The 17,427-nt window shown below is 32.3% G+C and overlaps 1 protein-coding gene across 1 annotated transcript in view; it reads left to right on the top strand.

Annotated features, from left to right (window-relative positions):
• Positions 1-16,945, top strand: part of LOC123698313 (elongation factor-like GTPase 1) — a 99,255-nt gene extending 82,310 nt beyond the window's left edge. Inside the window, exons 10-11 of the mRNA XM_045644893.1 lie at positions 15,363-15,547; positions 16,045-16,945. Coding sequence (XP_045500849.1) covers positions 15,363-15,547; positions 16,045-16,233 — 374 coding nt within the window. The 3' untranslated portion in view covers positions 16,234-16,945. The remainder of the gene's footprint in view (positions 1-15,362; positions 15,548-16,044) is intronic.
• The last annotated feature ends 482 nt before the right edge of the window (positions 16,946-17,427 follow it).

The following is a 17,427-nucleotide window of genomic DNA, read 5'->3' as shown; positions in this document are numbered from 1 at the left end:
GGAGTGTCTTGATCGTTGTAGGCTTTTATGTTTAATGTTGTGGAGTGTGCGGCTGGTTTCTTACAAGCTGTATGGATTTTTTTAGGACAATTGCACAGTTTAAGTTTACAAGTTGTACCGTACTTGTTGATGTAAGCTGTAAAATGAGGATAAAATATTATGAAAGCTAGCGTTAGGTAAATTAAAATGTTCCATGATTTAATGGAACATTTTAATATAAAGTAGGAGATAATATTTTAACAGTCATATATATGACTGTTCAAATATTATTTCCTACTTTATTATATTATCTACGCTCAAAGTATAATTGATGTATAGATCATTAAAGCTATACCTAGCCTAGCCTATTTGATTCAAAAGTATAGTTTTTTTATTTTGTTTCATGAACTTAGAATTATTATTAATCTGTCTTGTAACAAAAGTCTTCTTTAAAAATGTTTTTCTTGTCTAACAAATAAACTGAACAAAATCATTGGATTAAATATATTCATATCGAAAAAAAACAAAACAAATAATCATTCAAGTATCAAGATAGTTGTGTCGCTCTAAGCTTGACTTCCACCGACGATGTTTTTTTACACAATCTTGTTGCTTGAGCATAAAGCTGCGTTTATAAAGCTCCTAACTTAATAAGTTAAGTTGTTTTCACTTAATTCAAAATAATAATAATAATTAAACTTAATTTTGCCTTAGGTTAAATTGTAATTGGTACAACGTAAAATGATAAATTCTTACTTGCATTTGATCATAAAAAATAACGTTTGAAAAATAATATCATTTCAATCCTAAAAACATACAATTTGTTATGAGAATGCATTTCTTTCGGATTATTTTAAAATTCCACTTTTTAGTTTTACATATTTATAATCTACACCAATACCTACATAAATGATTAAGGTTATCAGGTATTATTGTAATGATGATGGCACATGTTATTATAATTTCGGACAGATTCAAACAACTGCCTTAAATACAACCTTATTATCGATAGTAAGAAAAAAAACCTATTGTTTTCCATCCATAGTATTCCCCATTGTAACGAACAATAAATCTATGATAATTCCACTTAAACCCACTCCTCGATCAATGACCACTTGAAGGGAACGCCACCGTACAATCGGCCAAAAACAACGGAATTTCCTGGAACATGTTCCGAGCAGTTCCAAGGAATGTATTGTTTCACCATTGTAACGCGAGCTTAGGTATCTGCCGTCCCGCTCGCTCCCATTCACGAGTAGCGAGCCCGCATGAATGAACTGTTTCTTATGAATGGACTAGTACTATATATATGTATGTCTCAAGTGGTCATCGCTTCGTATTATATTATGTAGGTAGGTTCGGCACGTGGTCCGATGGTATTTCGTCTTTTTCGTAACGGTTATGAATGATTACATGTTTATACAATTATGTAGGTAGGTAAGGTAAAGGTATGGATGGATGGTTAAGCAATGTATGGTCGAATAAGGAAACAAGACTGGATGGCAGTTTTATTATGAAATTAATATCGAATCGATTTTGGCAGTTATTAAATTATTCACTGCCGTCAGTTAATCAGCCATTGAAATTTCTTATAATTATATTAAATTTCACAGATTCTTACAAATTCTGTCAGTTTGACTGGTATTTAATAAAGTTTACAAAATCTCGATAAGTAATGCAATATTGAAATAAAGAGAAGCACTTTATAATAACGTGAATATCTTTTATTCCTCTATTCAATATATGAGTTCATATCAATAAAGAATCTGAGAAACTGAGAATAAAACCGCAAAAGCAATGCAAGAATAGATATAGAGATAATAAAAGTATCTATCACTTGAATGGAGGTAGTATTAGGATTAATTTAATAAATACGTTTAATTCAATCAGTACATTTGACTCAAGATTTATTAAGGACGAAATTTTATTACTTGCGAGTAAATAAATAAAAAGGAATGCAAATTTTTACTCGTCTCTGGTCAACTAACCATTATCACTGCCAAACGTGTTAGAAATTTTATAGCGATCGTCATCTCTATAGAAGATATTTAAATAACAAAATAATAAGGCCAACGTGATTGGCATGCGAACATATTTATTGGTGTTTATACAAAGTCATCTCTAGAGGAAACTCTCAAGTACCAATAAAAAAGTGTTAAGCTGATAAAGAGCTGTAAAAGCGGTTTTGTACCTCGTCCCGGACAATGGTACTCGACTTCGAGTGGTCAGTTTTAACCGACATTCCCAAAAACGACGCAGCTTCTCTCCGTAACGTATTTTTTTCTTTTTTCTTTTTTTGTTTTGTTTTGTTTATTGTCTCTGAGAGAATCGTTATTGGCACGCGCACTCGAAGCCCTTTGTATCGGGTTTACTTAGAAGTGAAACATCCGGGCTTAGCCGAATTCCTTTATCGCCAATGTTAATATGCTTACGAGATAAGAGATGTAATAGATAGTGGCGAGTTGTAGTATTTTTAGATGATTTTTTTTTTTTTTTGCTTCTTAGTAAAAAACGTAACACTGCTATTTAATAATAACGTATTTGGCGAATTACCTTACAAAACTTCATGATATTATAAGAATATGCTTCAAGTTACATTTTAGGAATGTAAGGCGTGCTGATTTTTTGTTCCAATGAAGCCTTACCGTTGCATATTTTTAAAATGTCGCCTGGAATGCGTGAGAAAATTAAATGGACCAGTTTTATAAATCAGGTCATGAATATATCAATAGTTTTATCTATATATCAGAAAAATAAAGTAATATACTTTTTATATGGTCTCAAACATATTCGTAATAAAAATTATACAATTAAATCGTTTGATCTGTTATTACATATATGGTTAATAGCTAAATTCAACAGTTTATAGGGAGACTATTAAACTTAAATTTCAAATACAACCGTTTAAAAGGAAGCCATACTTATAAAATGACTAAATAAAAAATATAATATTCGAGTTATAAATGATTAAGGACGTTCATAACCGCTAACGCTCAGCTAGATTTATTTTCCAAAACGAGTTTTGTTAACCAGAGTCGAATTTGCATAATTAATGTTCTCACTTTGCTAACACATTTTTGTCGCTCATATCTTGATCAGATATATTAGTTTATAGCACGCGATCGCGGTATATTATTCGTAAAAATATAAGATAAATTACGCATCTAGAACTTGTTACTATAGTGCTACAAAATAACTGATTACTGCTGTCAATGTATGAACATTGTTTAACCATGTATAAGATGGAGAATTATTTTCGCGATAAAGCATGATCATAAGCCTAAATTACAAGACTAAAATAAAATATATGGGAAACACATTAAAGCGTTTAAAGCAAGTTTTAAGAGGTGAAGATAAACTAAAAATTGTGAATATCCTCATCTATACTAATATTATAAAGCTGAAGAGTTTGTTTGTTTGTTTGAACGCGCTAATCTCGGGAACTACTGGTCCGATTTGAAAAATTCTTTCGGTGTTAGATAGCCCATTTATCGAGGAAGGTATAGGTATAGTATAGGCTATATGTCATCACGCCACGACCAACAGGAGTGGAGCCACGGGGGTGAAACCGCGCGGAGCAGCTAGTAAAGAATAAAGGAAAAGGTTTTTAAACTATAATTTTTTTTAATGTAGGTACTTATACATTTAATTGACGTAACAGACCTAACATAAACTTCACTATTTTGTGTCAAAATTTCAGAGAGCTTTTGTGGAAGCATTAACAAAGTTAAACTCATTAAGCAGAGTTAGGGCGATAGAAAGATCGTTATAACTTTAGCTCGTATTCTAATAGCTCGACACACGCTATGTTTAACCCGACAAAACTTTTGCTATCTGATAGTGTGGTATTTTTAACCATAACCCCCTTGACCTTGTGTTTGAAATATATACATCAATTATTTGAAAATTTTAAAGGTCCAAATGTGATAAAAAAGTTCTTTATGAAATTTAATCACAAAAAAAGAAATATGTTTCCATTAGTGTTATGATTATAAAAATAATTTTTTACAGCCAGCAATATAATTAATTAGGTAGGTGTAAGAAATGTATTACAAATTTGCCTTTCTCGTGTTGCCCTCTATTTGTAAAATATAAAAATATTATACAAACCAGAATTTTAATTGCGTATTAAAATAGGTAATAAACACGACCAGCCCTTAAATTAAGTACTAACCGTAAAATGATTTATCTACTCATCATTGCAGGACTTTTATGGTCTTTTAGTGTAATATTTTTGTGATAGATTAATAAATATAAACACGAAGTATATTAAAATTCAATTCAGTGAATTTTATGTATATATATATATTATATATACTAGCTTTCCACCCGCGGCATCGCCCGCGCAGTCAAAGAAAAACCCGCATATTTTCCGTTCCCGTTGGATTTTCGGGATAAAACCTATCCTATGTCCTTTTTCGGGTATCAAAATGTCTCTATACTAAATTTCATGCAAATTGGTTCAGCAGTTAGGGCGTGATTGAGTAACAGACGGACAGACAGACAGAGTTACTTTCGCATTTATAATATTAGTATGGATTTTATATGTACCTGTTAAATTTGAAAAGACGGAAATAATTAAATTTTAATAGTAACTTGGTTAACTTTATGGGCTATGTGGCCTGAATTAAATGAATTTTATTTATTATTTATTTTATTTTATTATTTAACTATATCTAATTAATATTTAAATAACTTTGATGGATATGAACTCTATTAATAGATAATATATTACTATTGGAATAAGCAAGTTTTGCAAATAACCATAAGCATATTAGAATATATGTCTAAATAGAAAACGTTATCATTCATTCATAAATTTATATATATAATTATTATCTAGTATATAAGTATTTTAGTGTATTAGGTTCATTTTTAATTTAATAAAAGTAATTTTCAACTTAACAAGCCAGCTATTTTCTATCTACATTAATTAATTGACACTACCGGATGTTTACACATCGCTGAGTCAACAATTTCATAAATTTATATTAAATAAAATATCGAATTAATTTGAGAATAAATATAGCATTAATTACATTATTCGCTTATCAAATTTCTTCATCGAGTAGGCACTTGAACGTAGAATACGAAACCACGTGTAAGGGTTATAGTGAAGAGCAATTTTGTGCTATTCATATAAATTCCCACGATCGACATTTCCCATTAACTACGTAGTATATTGACTTGAGACAATTTTGTTTATTGATTTAAAATACCTAGTTTGTTTTATTGGCTACTTGAGTTTGTTAAATTTAGTTTGGTCTTCCAAAAACATATCGTAGAATATTTAATTCAAGTGGATATTAAAAAACGTATTAAATTGTATTAAAAATTGCTAACTGTAAAAATATGAACTTGGAAAGTACCTACGTAAATCAGTTAATACTTTCCATTCGTTCAATTACCTACTACGAGAAGCGATGCTTAATATCTGTCTTTATGTCTTCAAAACTCCGTCATGTAGTAGTCTATGGGTTTTAGCTTCATGGTATTTTTCCAACTGACTCTTAAAGAATAAAGTTACTACTCTGCCGTTTGAGTTATATTTCAAGTATTTAGATTACAGTCAATGATTTTTAACCTACTTTTTACTGTTAATAAATTATAAAAAAATAGTCAAATTGTATAGCATACGTGGTCATATACACGTGCAACACTCCTGCCCACGGGAGGCCTCCGCCCCAACGAGCGGAGCCTGTAATGTCGCAGGGCGCCATTCGAACGAATATAGATACACAATGATACGTAATGACACTGCCAACCGCTGCAACACATAATATAATACCTTTCTATATTTAAAAATGAATCTCTATTTCCCTTGGTCACGGCCTCACGCGTGAACGACTGGACCGATTTCGATTATTCTTTTTCCTTGTGTGAGTTATTGTTAGGAGGAGGATCTTATGAAATAAAAACTTAAGAATTTGTAAAGGGAGAGAGAAAAAGAGGTGGGGAAACCAGTTACCTAAGACAGTTCAGTTTCTCATGAAGCAGAGCAGCTTATGAGGGCTGCCCAAAGCTACAGGGAGCCGGGAGACCCCATCTATGTACCTGTACTCCATAACCCCCGTACATTCCATGATGACGTTGGTACCGTGCATAATACGGTATATATTTATTTAATGCAATCGAAGCCACCCGCCAGAACGCCTACGACTCTAGTTCATAAGGTCACGGCAATTTACTTATTTTTAACGAAGACATGTGTATCTTGATTGACATTGAAGTATTCGTATTATGGGTAATGAATGCGTGTAACGATGAAAGGAAATTGATTTGTAATGCATGGGGACACGTGTAAGGAAATTGTTGCACATTTTAATATACTTTACTATGTAATATATTGTGTAACTGATATGTGATCTTTTGCTATCCTGCTGCAATTGCCACTATTCATTTAAAGGCATATTATCGTTCCGTATATAATTCTAAGATTATTTCTAGCATAACTCGATACGTACAAAAAATCCTGACTATACAGCAATATTTTAAAGTACCTAACAGTATTCTAACATAAAATCCATCTTATCTCCAAACCTCACACACTTGAAGCGCGTTCGAAAAAATGGCGGACGTCGAAACCGCACGAGAGGCCGACAGCGTAAACGAAAGGTTAAAAGTAAAACAAAACCAATTAACAGATTGCAAGTGAAGTTTCGGGTCTACTCCCACGTACAGGGCGTGTCGAATGACACAGGATATAAGTTCTTAGCAGTGCGAGAACACCGGATGCTGTACACTTTTTACTCTCACGAACACGACTTATTTGTGCTCACGACATTACTAAATCACACTAAACAATGGCTAGAGAATAGTCTTGAATGGAGCTTGCGGAAGAATGTTGAATGATTTTCTTAGTTCGTTCCCGTATAGCAGAAGGTAGGCAGATATAGGCCAGTTCAGTTTTTTAATGCAATCCTGAACCTAGATATTTATAGTGCAGTTTAAAATTATGTTTCTTACGTAAAATAAATAAACTTATTTTATTCGTGTCATAATTATTATCTTTAATTCCCTTTTCCAACATTTCCTTGCTTATAATTGCTTACAACTTTATATAACTTGCAATAATATTATATGATGGCGCCTTCCCGCTGTCTAAGATTATCATAATATTTTTTTTAATTGCGTTTCACTCCTATATTTAGATTTATTGGATTTGTCATCACTACAATAATATTTTGAAAAGGCTATTAATAATCAGATCGCGAAATCCCAATTTTAGTAGAAGAATAGCTATCGAAATTTGAAAATTTGAGTAAAATCTGCAATTTTAAGCTCAGGTTTAGTAATTCTGTCGCATCTGATCTGTTCGTTCACAGTTGGCTAGTTTCACGTAAAAATTGACGGCCATGGTCGAAATTCAGCGTATTATATACGAGTCATTGCACAAAGCTGTCACATGGTAAGTTTTCAAGAGGAAAGCATACGAAATCGATTCTCTTTTGAGAAAGCTTTGATAATATCTGCTTGTCTGTCCGTTTCTCTCTAAATATTTAGAATCATCAATACTTATTGCTATTACTCATAATGTCAGGTGACGTTCCATAAATCTTAATATATATAAATCTCGTGTCACAATGTTTGTCCTCAATGGACTCCTAAACCACTTAACCGATTATAATAAAATTCGCACACCATGGGCAGTTCGATCCAACTTGAGAGATAGGATAGTTTTAATCTCAAATCGTTTTAGAGAAGGCGGGCGAAGCCGCGGGCGGTAAGCTAGTTGTCTTATAAATATATTAAAAATCTAATACACTTATATGATAATGATATTATACACTATAATGTCTTCTATTTTGCCGTAAAAGCTTATGGATAAATTATCTGTTTCCGTCGCAATTAGAAACTGTTGGTAATCTGCATCCATTTGTAATTTTCCCCTAATATTAAATACACCGACCAAGCGACAGTCAACGCGAACAGAGTAGGTTCCGTATAATTTAAAATTATTTTATTGCTTCCTTCGGTATCTCTACTTATTTTAAATATTCCTGACTAATGTTCCTAGATATATTTATTGCTCAGTTATGTACCTACTTAAATTATGTTGTATTTATTGCAATAATATTCTAACACAAAAAAACAATAACATAGCATTTAAAAAAAACCTTCTTATATTTAAATTATGTGTATACTAAATCAGCTTATATGTTAATGGCATTTTTTCCGTTTTCTACATTTTTGTTGAAGTTCCTTTAATTAAGGTTCTCGTATATTTAACATAGGGAACCCTGAATATAAATTTGAGATTAGACCCATGGTTCAATAATAACAGCCCAAGGCGCGCACTTCCGCTGAAAAACACAGTTTAAATGTAAGATTCACACCGGAACTGCTACCGTTCGTAAAATTTATTATAACCTGTTGTTATATTACAACCTATTATTATATGTATAGGGGAAGGAAGAGAGCTTATTAAGTTGTTTATTTTGGAGCGCTGTTAACCTTTATTTTTTGGATTTCTATAAGCATTAATGATTGCCCTGATTTCCCATGTTTTATAAATTTTCCTAAGATATTGTTATCTTGGAGTTTATAAATCGATGTTTTTGAGTATATTTTTCTTTCACACTTTTGTTTTCTTCGGGACCTTAGTCGTGACTGCTCTCTTAAATAACTAAGCCTTCAACTCTGTTTTATTTATTCTTACTTAGAACCTGTATTTGAATAAAATAATTATTTTAACCGACTTCCACGAAAAGGAGGAGGTTCTATGTTCATCTGTATGTAGTTTTAATATGTTGTTTATTAATAATAATTCATTGTACCTACTAATGTAACCCGGCACGTGTAGGTACACGTGCTTCATGGTGCCCAATGAAATCTAAGAAGGAATTAATTCACAGTAATCTATATAACTTCCTACTTGCTTCCATATACATAATTAATGAGTAATCATTACTGTTGTAATTAAAAAAAATATAGGTTAAGTAAATAAGTTGTAATAAATATGCAATAATTATTGAAATCTGCAACTGAAAAAGCTGCATTTGCTAAATTATAGTTGTGCTTTCGTTCAGAAAGATGAATTAAAATTGTGTATGTCCTCTTAAAGTAACTTTATTTCTATATACTACCGGAATGATTTTCTTCAGCCACAGACAAATGTCATAGAGCTACATCGATTATGTGTTGTATATAATCTGTGCTGGTTTTTCTCGATAACGGATGCGAGCGTTATCAAGCGGAGAAATGGGCCGGTAATTATGGCTAATGCCCCGCGTCCTTCGTGCGGTCCAAGCTTTTTGTGTGGTCAATTATTTTGTGCTAATACCTACTGGACTATGGATATCCCTTTGGTGTATATGTGTACATCTTGTTATAAGTTGAGTAGTTTGGTTGAGATGGGTTTTGATTCAGATAATATCCTCACTTTAAATAAGGTTGTTGATTAAAATTTTTGGAATCTATTAATGAATGCCTGCTGAATGAAAATAAATATTTATTTGGAATGCAACATTTTTACAACGATATGTATTTTTAAGTTGAGCTGCTCGTACTTTCAATTGTTGAATTTAAAAGCATTCTACATACTATTTTATTAGCTGCTAAAAATAAGTAATGACGATTCAAAAGTGCTTCTAAATTGAATAAATAAATGTTTGAGTTTGATTGAACAGATTGTATTCTAACATCTAGCAAATTGTTGTTTCAAATTGCATGATGTTTCTATAAACATTATAATAATATGCATATCGTAAAATCTTTGAATAATTACAAACTGTTCGATTTGTAGTGGGATTCATTATTGCTTTTAGCTTACGCACTATCGCAGTGGGTAGTGACCCTGTCAGCTGTGCGAAGTGTCGTGGGTTGCATTCCCTTACCAAATATGTGTGATAATTAGGTTTATATAATTATTGCTTATATAATTCTAGGTTTACGCAATTTTAGTAGGATCACTTTACTTTGCTGATAGAAAGAAGGAGGTTTGGTTCGCTTGGAAATAGAAATATATCTAAGAAGATACGTTCAAACTCTTCGCACGTTGTAAAATAATAGTTTATTATTTTTGAAACTATTTTATTATGGAAACAGAACACTATTTGAAAAGTTTCGCACTCTCCCTTAATACTTCATTTATTATATATATTTTACTTTTCATTTAAGAGCGCGTTACATACTATTTTATTTTTCGATCTCGTACATAACGCAGATGATTTTAGTCAGCTGCAAAAAATGTTCCACTAGCCTTAATAATGAATGAAAATTCTCCATTTAGAAGCGTTATAATATAGGAAATAGAAATAAATTGTCCTACCATAAAAAATGTTAGTTGATTACGTGACCAATCTCATAAACACCATCAGTTTAATATTATACGGCAAATAAGTTACAATATGAGTTATAATTGCTTTTCAACGAGGATATTGCTTAGTAACTGGTATGTTTACATAACGTTTAAATGGTTGACTTGTAATTAAATATATGGCTATAAATCTACAACCTACTTGAAATTGTTTACTATCAATTACTGCGTAGTATGAACATGAATGGAGGAAAGTGCTTTATAATTTATTTGATAGATAATCACTACATAGTATAAAACAAAGTCGCTTTCTCTGTCCCTATGTCCCTTTGTATGCTTAAATCTTTAAAACTACGCAACGGATTTTGATGCGGTTTTTTTAATAGGTAGAGTGATTCAAGAGGAAGGTTTTAGTATATAATTTATTAGGTTTTAGACAATGCGGGCGAAGCCGCGGGCGGTGAGCTAGTATATAATACTAATACTTTGATGACTTGAATGAACTTATTACTTTTCATCTGATCCAAATCAAATAAATTATTAAGGAATTTCTTTGAGTTGTGACAAGGAATTTATTGTGTCACGTGTGACATGGTTTACTCCATAATAAAGATTCCAGTAAGAATTACGACTTCATCATAATAAGGAGTCCAAAAGAAGTTTTAATTTGAATGAATACCAACATAAATATTGCATTAAAAAAAAACAAAAGAAGCAACTCGTATTGATAACAGTATTCATTTTCTTTTTAATATTTTACCTTTAAAATTTATTAAACATTAATAAAATTGTTTCGTTAATTATACAATATTTTACATAAACATTTTAGTAAACGGAGGTCTTAAATTACACTGCTTAAGTAATATCACGCTATTAAGTTTACGGTGTAACTCAATATTATAGATAGGGAAGTATTTATATATTTCTTAAATAACCTGAAAACTTATAATATTATCATAGTAAACTGGACTCCTTTTACCTACATTTTCTTGCTAAATAAACATGATTATCGTAAAAAGTATTTGAAATATTGTAAATATTATTATGATTTGAAATCCGTTCGAATTAAGACCTGGCTTGGCATACAGATGACACGATAGGGGCATATAAGGGATCATATACCCAACAGTAATTCCTAAGATTCATGCGTCCAAAAAAACAAACAAAAAACTGTAAGATTTATATTGTTTGTGTAGAAGGTGACCCACTAGGGTTACTCGTCTCACCATCAGGATATACCACTCATAATTATATGGATCAACTACGAACTATCACTACATAATATAAAACAAAGTCACTATCTCTGTCCCTATATCCCTATGTCCCTATGAATGCATGCTTTAAAACTACGCAACGGATTTTGATGCGGTTTTTTTACTAGATAGAGTGATTCTAGAGGAATATTTTAGTATACAATTTATTAGGTTTAAGACAAAGTGGGCGCAGCCACGGGCGGAAAGCTAGTTAAAAATAAAGACATGCCACGTCGGATGAGTATGAATTCCATGCCATATACAGCGCACAGCCTTCGTCTGACATCCAGTATTCTGAGGGACGGGTGTCCTCTGTACAACATATCTCCGTTATTAACGGATAGGGATATGGGGCACAACGGTGCGCGCGTGTCGTGATATTTTGATATCCGCGTTTCTTGTTGGCGCGGATAGTCTTGGACTTTGGTGCGAATGGTTGTGGTATGATGTTGTTTCGTCAATGCTTAAGTTTAGAAGTGTGCCAAAGATTATATGATGGTTAGGAATAATCTCTATTAAAGAAGCTTTTAAGTGGCGCTTTTCTAGATATTAAGTACCTATTAGTAATAGAAATGAATCTTTATCTTTGTTGAATCTTGAAATCTTTATATTATAATATTTTTAATTATGTAGGTCGTATTAGAATATTTCAGTCATATTCATTTATCGTGTAAGAACCTATATCACAGCCTATATGTCGAGTACGATGATAATCGTTTATTTTTGAGTTCCTAATTTACAAGATTGATTACAATTCACACTAATATATTTTCACATAAAGATAATTTTCGTTTTAATTCTCAATTGTACGACATACTATTTGTCTGTTTGTCTGATGTCTGTATAATATTTAAAAATATTAAGGTATATAATAAATACCGGCTATAGTGAGAATATGGTTTTAAGCGTGTCGTGATTATAGGAGTCAGAAACTGGGCACGGTGTCGTAAATATAAATGTCAACTTCATTGATAAACTAGTTTCGCAAAGAATACTTTACGGAAACGCGGTGTAGTATGCGAATGTATTGTATAACCACTTTTTATGGCTTGCCACATTTTTAACGCATTCCTCGTTGTTTATAAGATACCGTTGGAGGTATTTATTATAAAACTATTTACAATATACATATTTACATGCTATTGGAAAGGTCTGTTGTCTTTATGGGATTCGTCTTTATCAGAATCGAAAACAAAAGCAATAAGTACCTATATGCCGCTCGCACCATCCAATAAGCCAAAGTAGGCAGCACAGAAAAGGACCTATTTAAACGTTAAAGATTCAAGACTTAGTATAAAATAAGTAATATACTTATACCAAAAAATTAGTACTAAAATAGGTAAACATTAATTATAATATATTACAGTATCTCACTATGTTAAACACCCTTACTCTATAATCGTAATAACAAAAATCTGTTTAGTATTCCAAAAAATGTTTTCTTTTGCGGTGTTCATTAAAAACCGCGGTTCGTGGCTAGCCATACCTACGTATTATAATAATAATTATAATTATTATTTACCGAATGAAACCACAGGTAATGGTCTTCCGAGTCGAATTGCAGCTTACGTCAGCGTCATTACGGTGGAGAAATGCTTAGTTTACACTATGAAAGCGCATTTCTGTTTTATTGTAATTTAGCTATACAGCCTTGCTTTACTTCTGGTTTATGGGAAAATTGGATTCCATCGAGGTCTAGAGTTATCAATATACCCTGTTGAAATTTAAAAGATTTTTTAAGATAAAAGCTAGGCTACAACATTCAGTTATTAATAATTTTAATTTTTCATAAGTTTTTCTTGAAAGTCGAAAGTAAGGGTTGTGTTAGCAATCATCGTACGGGGTATTCATAATCAAAATAATATCTGTAGAATTCGGACACAGACGTCGGACACGTTTTTCACATTTTAAAATAAATATTAAATATTTTCAAATGACTTTATTCTACCAAAAAATGTAGGTGGGTACACTTCCGATCCAAATCCAAATTACTGATTTGTAGATTGCGTGAAATGTAATGTTGAAATAGCAGACGGCTCCATTTACAATACAATTATTGTTTTTAGTAAACTTTCAATAAATTCGCTACAAAATATTTAATTAGTTTTACGTTTTATGCTAAAATTTACATGAATTAAACTATAAAACTCAAAGTTAAAAAAAAACATGAGTATATGACTCATATAAACATGAGTAACAAAACATGAGTGTATGGCCCTGGGCTGCAGCCCATAAAGCCCATGGGTAGATCCGGCCCTGTATATGAGACTCTACTCTTAAATTCTTATTAAATTAATTATTGATAAAGGTTTTAAATATTTAAATATTCCAATCAATAGACTATTGTGTTCCAGCTTTAATGTGGTCCATAAAACTACTGATAGGCCATCGTTTATTTTTGTCAAACCTCAAACATGCGTGCCTAAATTTAAAACAGTTTTTGCTACGCGTTAAAAATCGTTGAAAAGGTTTTTGGAACTTAGGAAGTTTTAGTCAATACTTTCTTTGGTTATCGGCATACAAAATAGATTTTAAAAATTCCTGAACATATGCCGATCCTTTCGGTAATTTCTTCCTGTAATGGTAAATAAAAATAAGCCTAAAAGCAACAATATCATTTAATATTTTAACCAAGTACTTAATAACTAAATACTATATATTATTATCATTAGTTATAACACTTATAAAACCTTCTACAATAGGTATAGGTACCTCTAAATCAGAACTATCAAAATAATCCTAACATTGTGTTTTTAACGACACTTTTATTGCCGTGAAATTTTCGTCATCCGTAATTTCACACAACATCATATTAAAACATTGACATCTTAACCTCTAAAGGACATTAAAGCATCGCTAGACAACGAAAACTAGTATTCAAGTAAAAACTAGTAAAGGAGGCTGCATCTCGTGACGAATGCCGGCGCGGACCGGACGCACGCCGTCGACCGGAAGACATCGAAATGGCCACATCGAATCAGGTTAAACTGCAGGAATGTGCCTACGTCACTGGGCGTTTAATATTTTGTCAACTTATGGCAATGCGCGGGGAATTCGCTCGTAGCGGTTGACTTGCTTCGGCGCAAAAACGTTTGAGACACGATATCCGATCTGCTAAGCGCGCGAGCGTTTTTAGGGAGTTATAATAATTTGTATTGAAGTATTCAAACAATGTTAGTAGTATACGGTAAAATGACTACTCCTACCTATTGATTCACAGTTTTACTGCGCAGTGAATAATTACAAATATTTTCTGCAATATTTGGCTCTCATTGATGAATCAGAAATCAATTATGATTATTTTTGTGAGCAACTAGTTAACCTTCTATAAGTTTCTGCTTTTATCTCAACCAAATATCTAATTTAGGATCTTAATTCTTTGGTATTAAGAATACTGACACGCCCACATAAAGCTGATAAGAGCAAGATTTTGCATGTTATTAGCGATTAAAATCTATAAAACGAGACTCAGGCGACCTGTTTCGTCAGACAGGCATATTTTATCTATTTTTTGTTTCAATTTGAATCAATAAGAATAAACATAAAAAGAAGCAAAAGTAAACGGAGACCCATTTAAACTAATTGGGTTTGAATATGACGTGTTCATATTCAACAATACAATGTCCATCAAAATCACTTTTATATTGTCCAATTATGATTAAAATTTAAAAACTATTTAGACGTTTGTTGAGCCCATATAACAGTGATATTGGTTGACGATATGAAAGTATGTTTGTTAAACAGGTCAAAGCTAGTTTATTATATATGTACATATTATGTTTTCAGGCAAACTGTACGCAGCGCTTGGGCGACGCACCGTTTCTATCAAACAACTAATATGAGATTTTATAAGAGTACACATTATTTTTCAGGTAAGCTGTACGCAGCGCTAGGGAAGCGCAGCGGGCGCGTGGTAGCCAGTGACCTGCAGAGCGGCTCGGCGTCGTTCCGCGTGCGCGCGCTCATGCCCGTCGCGGAGAGCTTTCGGTTTGCGCTCGAGCTGCGCACGCACACCTCCGGGCTGGCCGCGCCGCAAATGATGTTCAGTCACTGGGAGGTATGTATCTCGGTTTGTCTTTTTTCTCGTCAAATAGGAGCGTTAGCTAGAGAGTGAAATACTTTAACAAATATTTCTTTGATTTAATAGTCAAAGAAAATAAGTATATGAAAACCGACATCTACAATCTACATGTCGGTTTTCAGACTTCAGAGCTGTGTTCTGGGTTTTTTTTAAGTTTAAACTGAGTTTAAACTTAGCGTCCTGTTGTTCCAAATAAAACAGAAGTCTTAAGAATATTGTATTATGGTTTCCTATCATATTATCAGTCATCTATTAAATTGTGTGCCTAAAACATCAAATATGTTTCTATTTGAGAGACTAAATAAAAATGTAATATTAAACTAATCTTATAAGATGTATGATGACGTCTGTCTGTGTATCTAATTAGAAAGTTAATATATTAAATTTAATTGAAAGCACCGAAGTGACGATCCTACACATAAGTTGTACTGTAATACCAAATGTAATCTAAACGCAAAACATTTAATTTCCAGGTAATCGACATAGACCCATTCTGGCGTCCCCGCACGGAAGAGGAGTACCTACACTGGGGCGAGAAGTGGGACGGCGTGAACCGAGCCAAAGCGTACATGGACGCCGTGCGCACGCGCAAGGGACTCGCCACAGACAGGCAGCTGGTCACACACGCGGAGAAACAGAGGACCTTGTCTAAGAAGAAGTAATATCGAACACCCAATGATGGAATAATAACTTGGAGAGAACAGTATAAGTATGATTATGAGTAGAGAACTTTGTCTGAAAATTGAACTCGAAGAGAACCCAATGATGGAAAAGTAATTATGAGAAAAATAACATTGTTAAGAAGTAACTTGAAGAGTAAACTGAGAATAAGAAAAAAGGTGTAGATAGGTTGTGCTCCAGGAGTGGCATGTATAAATTTCAATTAGCCAGAATTTACTTCAGTTCATTTTTTATTATTTTTAAACACAAACACAGATACAAGAATGATGCTTATGTAGCACAATTGGCGGCCTTATCACTAAGCAGTAATCTCTGCCAGGCAACCATTTCATTATTTTTCGCTTACGATAGTTATGATTTATGATATAAGTTAAGAGAGGCAGATATAGTGCCATCTTATTTTGACGTCTAATCGTATGTGCGCTATTGTGTGTTTTTGAAGATCGACTGTTATGTTGGCAATCTATCTACACCTTTTTAATAATAATATCGTTGCAGTAACCCCCAAAATTATTGACGAGTTGAAGCCATTACTGTTAGTGTACTTCCACTTGTTTTTTGTAGAATAAACGTAATGAGAATCATAATTCAAGCATTTTTATGAGGTTAAAATTTTATACTGAAAAGTATTTTATTTAATAATTTATTAAATGTATAAATGTGTAATTGTTCAATAAAATATATTTGTTCCAAAATTTTTGTATTTTATTTCGTTTCCCCTTGCTATCTTATCGACGACTTTATTCAGATTTAAAAAAACCCGTAACCATCATGTAAGTCCTCATGCTATAAGAAAACATTACCACTGTTACAATGTTAAGATGTTTAGAAGAAAAGATAATTTTTACGTATTTTAATGGCATATTTATTAAGTACACTCAAGACTGACACAACTACTGCAGTCTTTAAAAACTTAATCTCATAATATTTTACAATATCAAGAATCATATTTTTTTTTATTCTTGTACAATTACTATTAAACTGTGTTACGTAAGACAAGTCGACAGTGTGTAATTGCTCTAAGCCGTACAAACTACCTACTTCGCTAGGTGTGAGCAGTATTAATATTTAAAAAATACTTTTATCAATCAAGTAAGTATATTGAAGTTTTAGTGGTTAAAGGAATCTTTTCTCTACGTATTCACATATCAATTAGGTAAACATTACATTAATTC

Source organism: Colias croceus, chromosome 16 (assembly GCF_905220415.1).
Source record: "Colias croceus chromosome 16, ilColCroc2.1".
NCBI lineage: Eukaryota > Metazoa > Arthropoda > Insecta > Lepidoptera > Pieridae > Colias > Colias croceus.
Note: the sequence above shows the minus strand (reverse complement) of the source record. Positions and strands in the feature narration are given on the sequence as shown.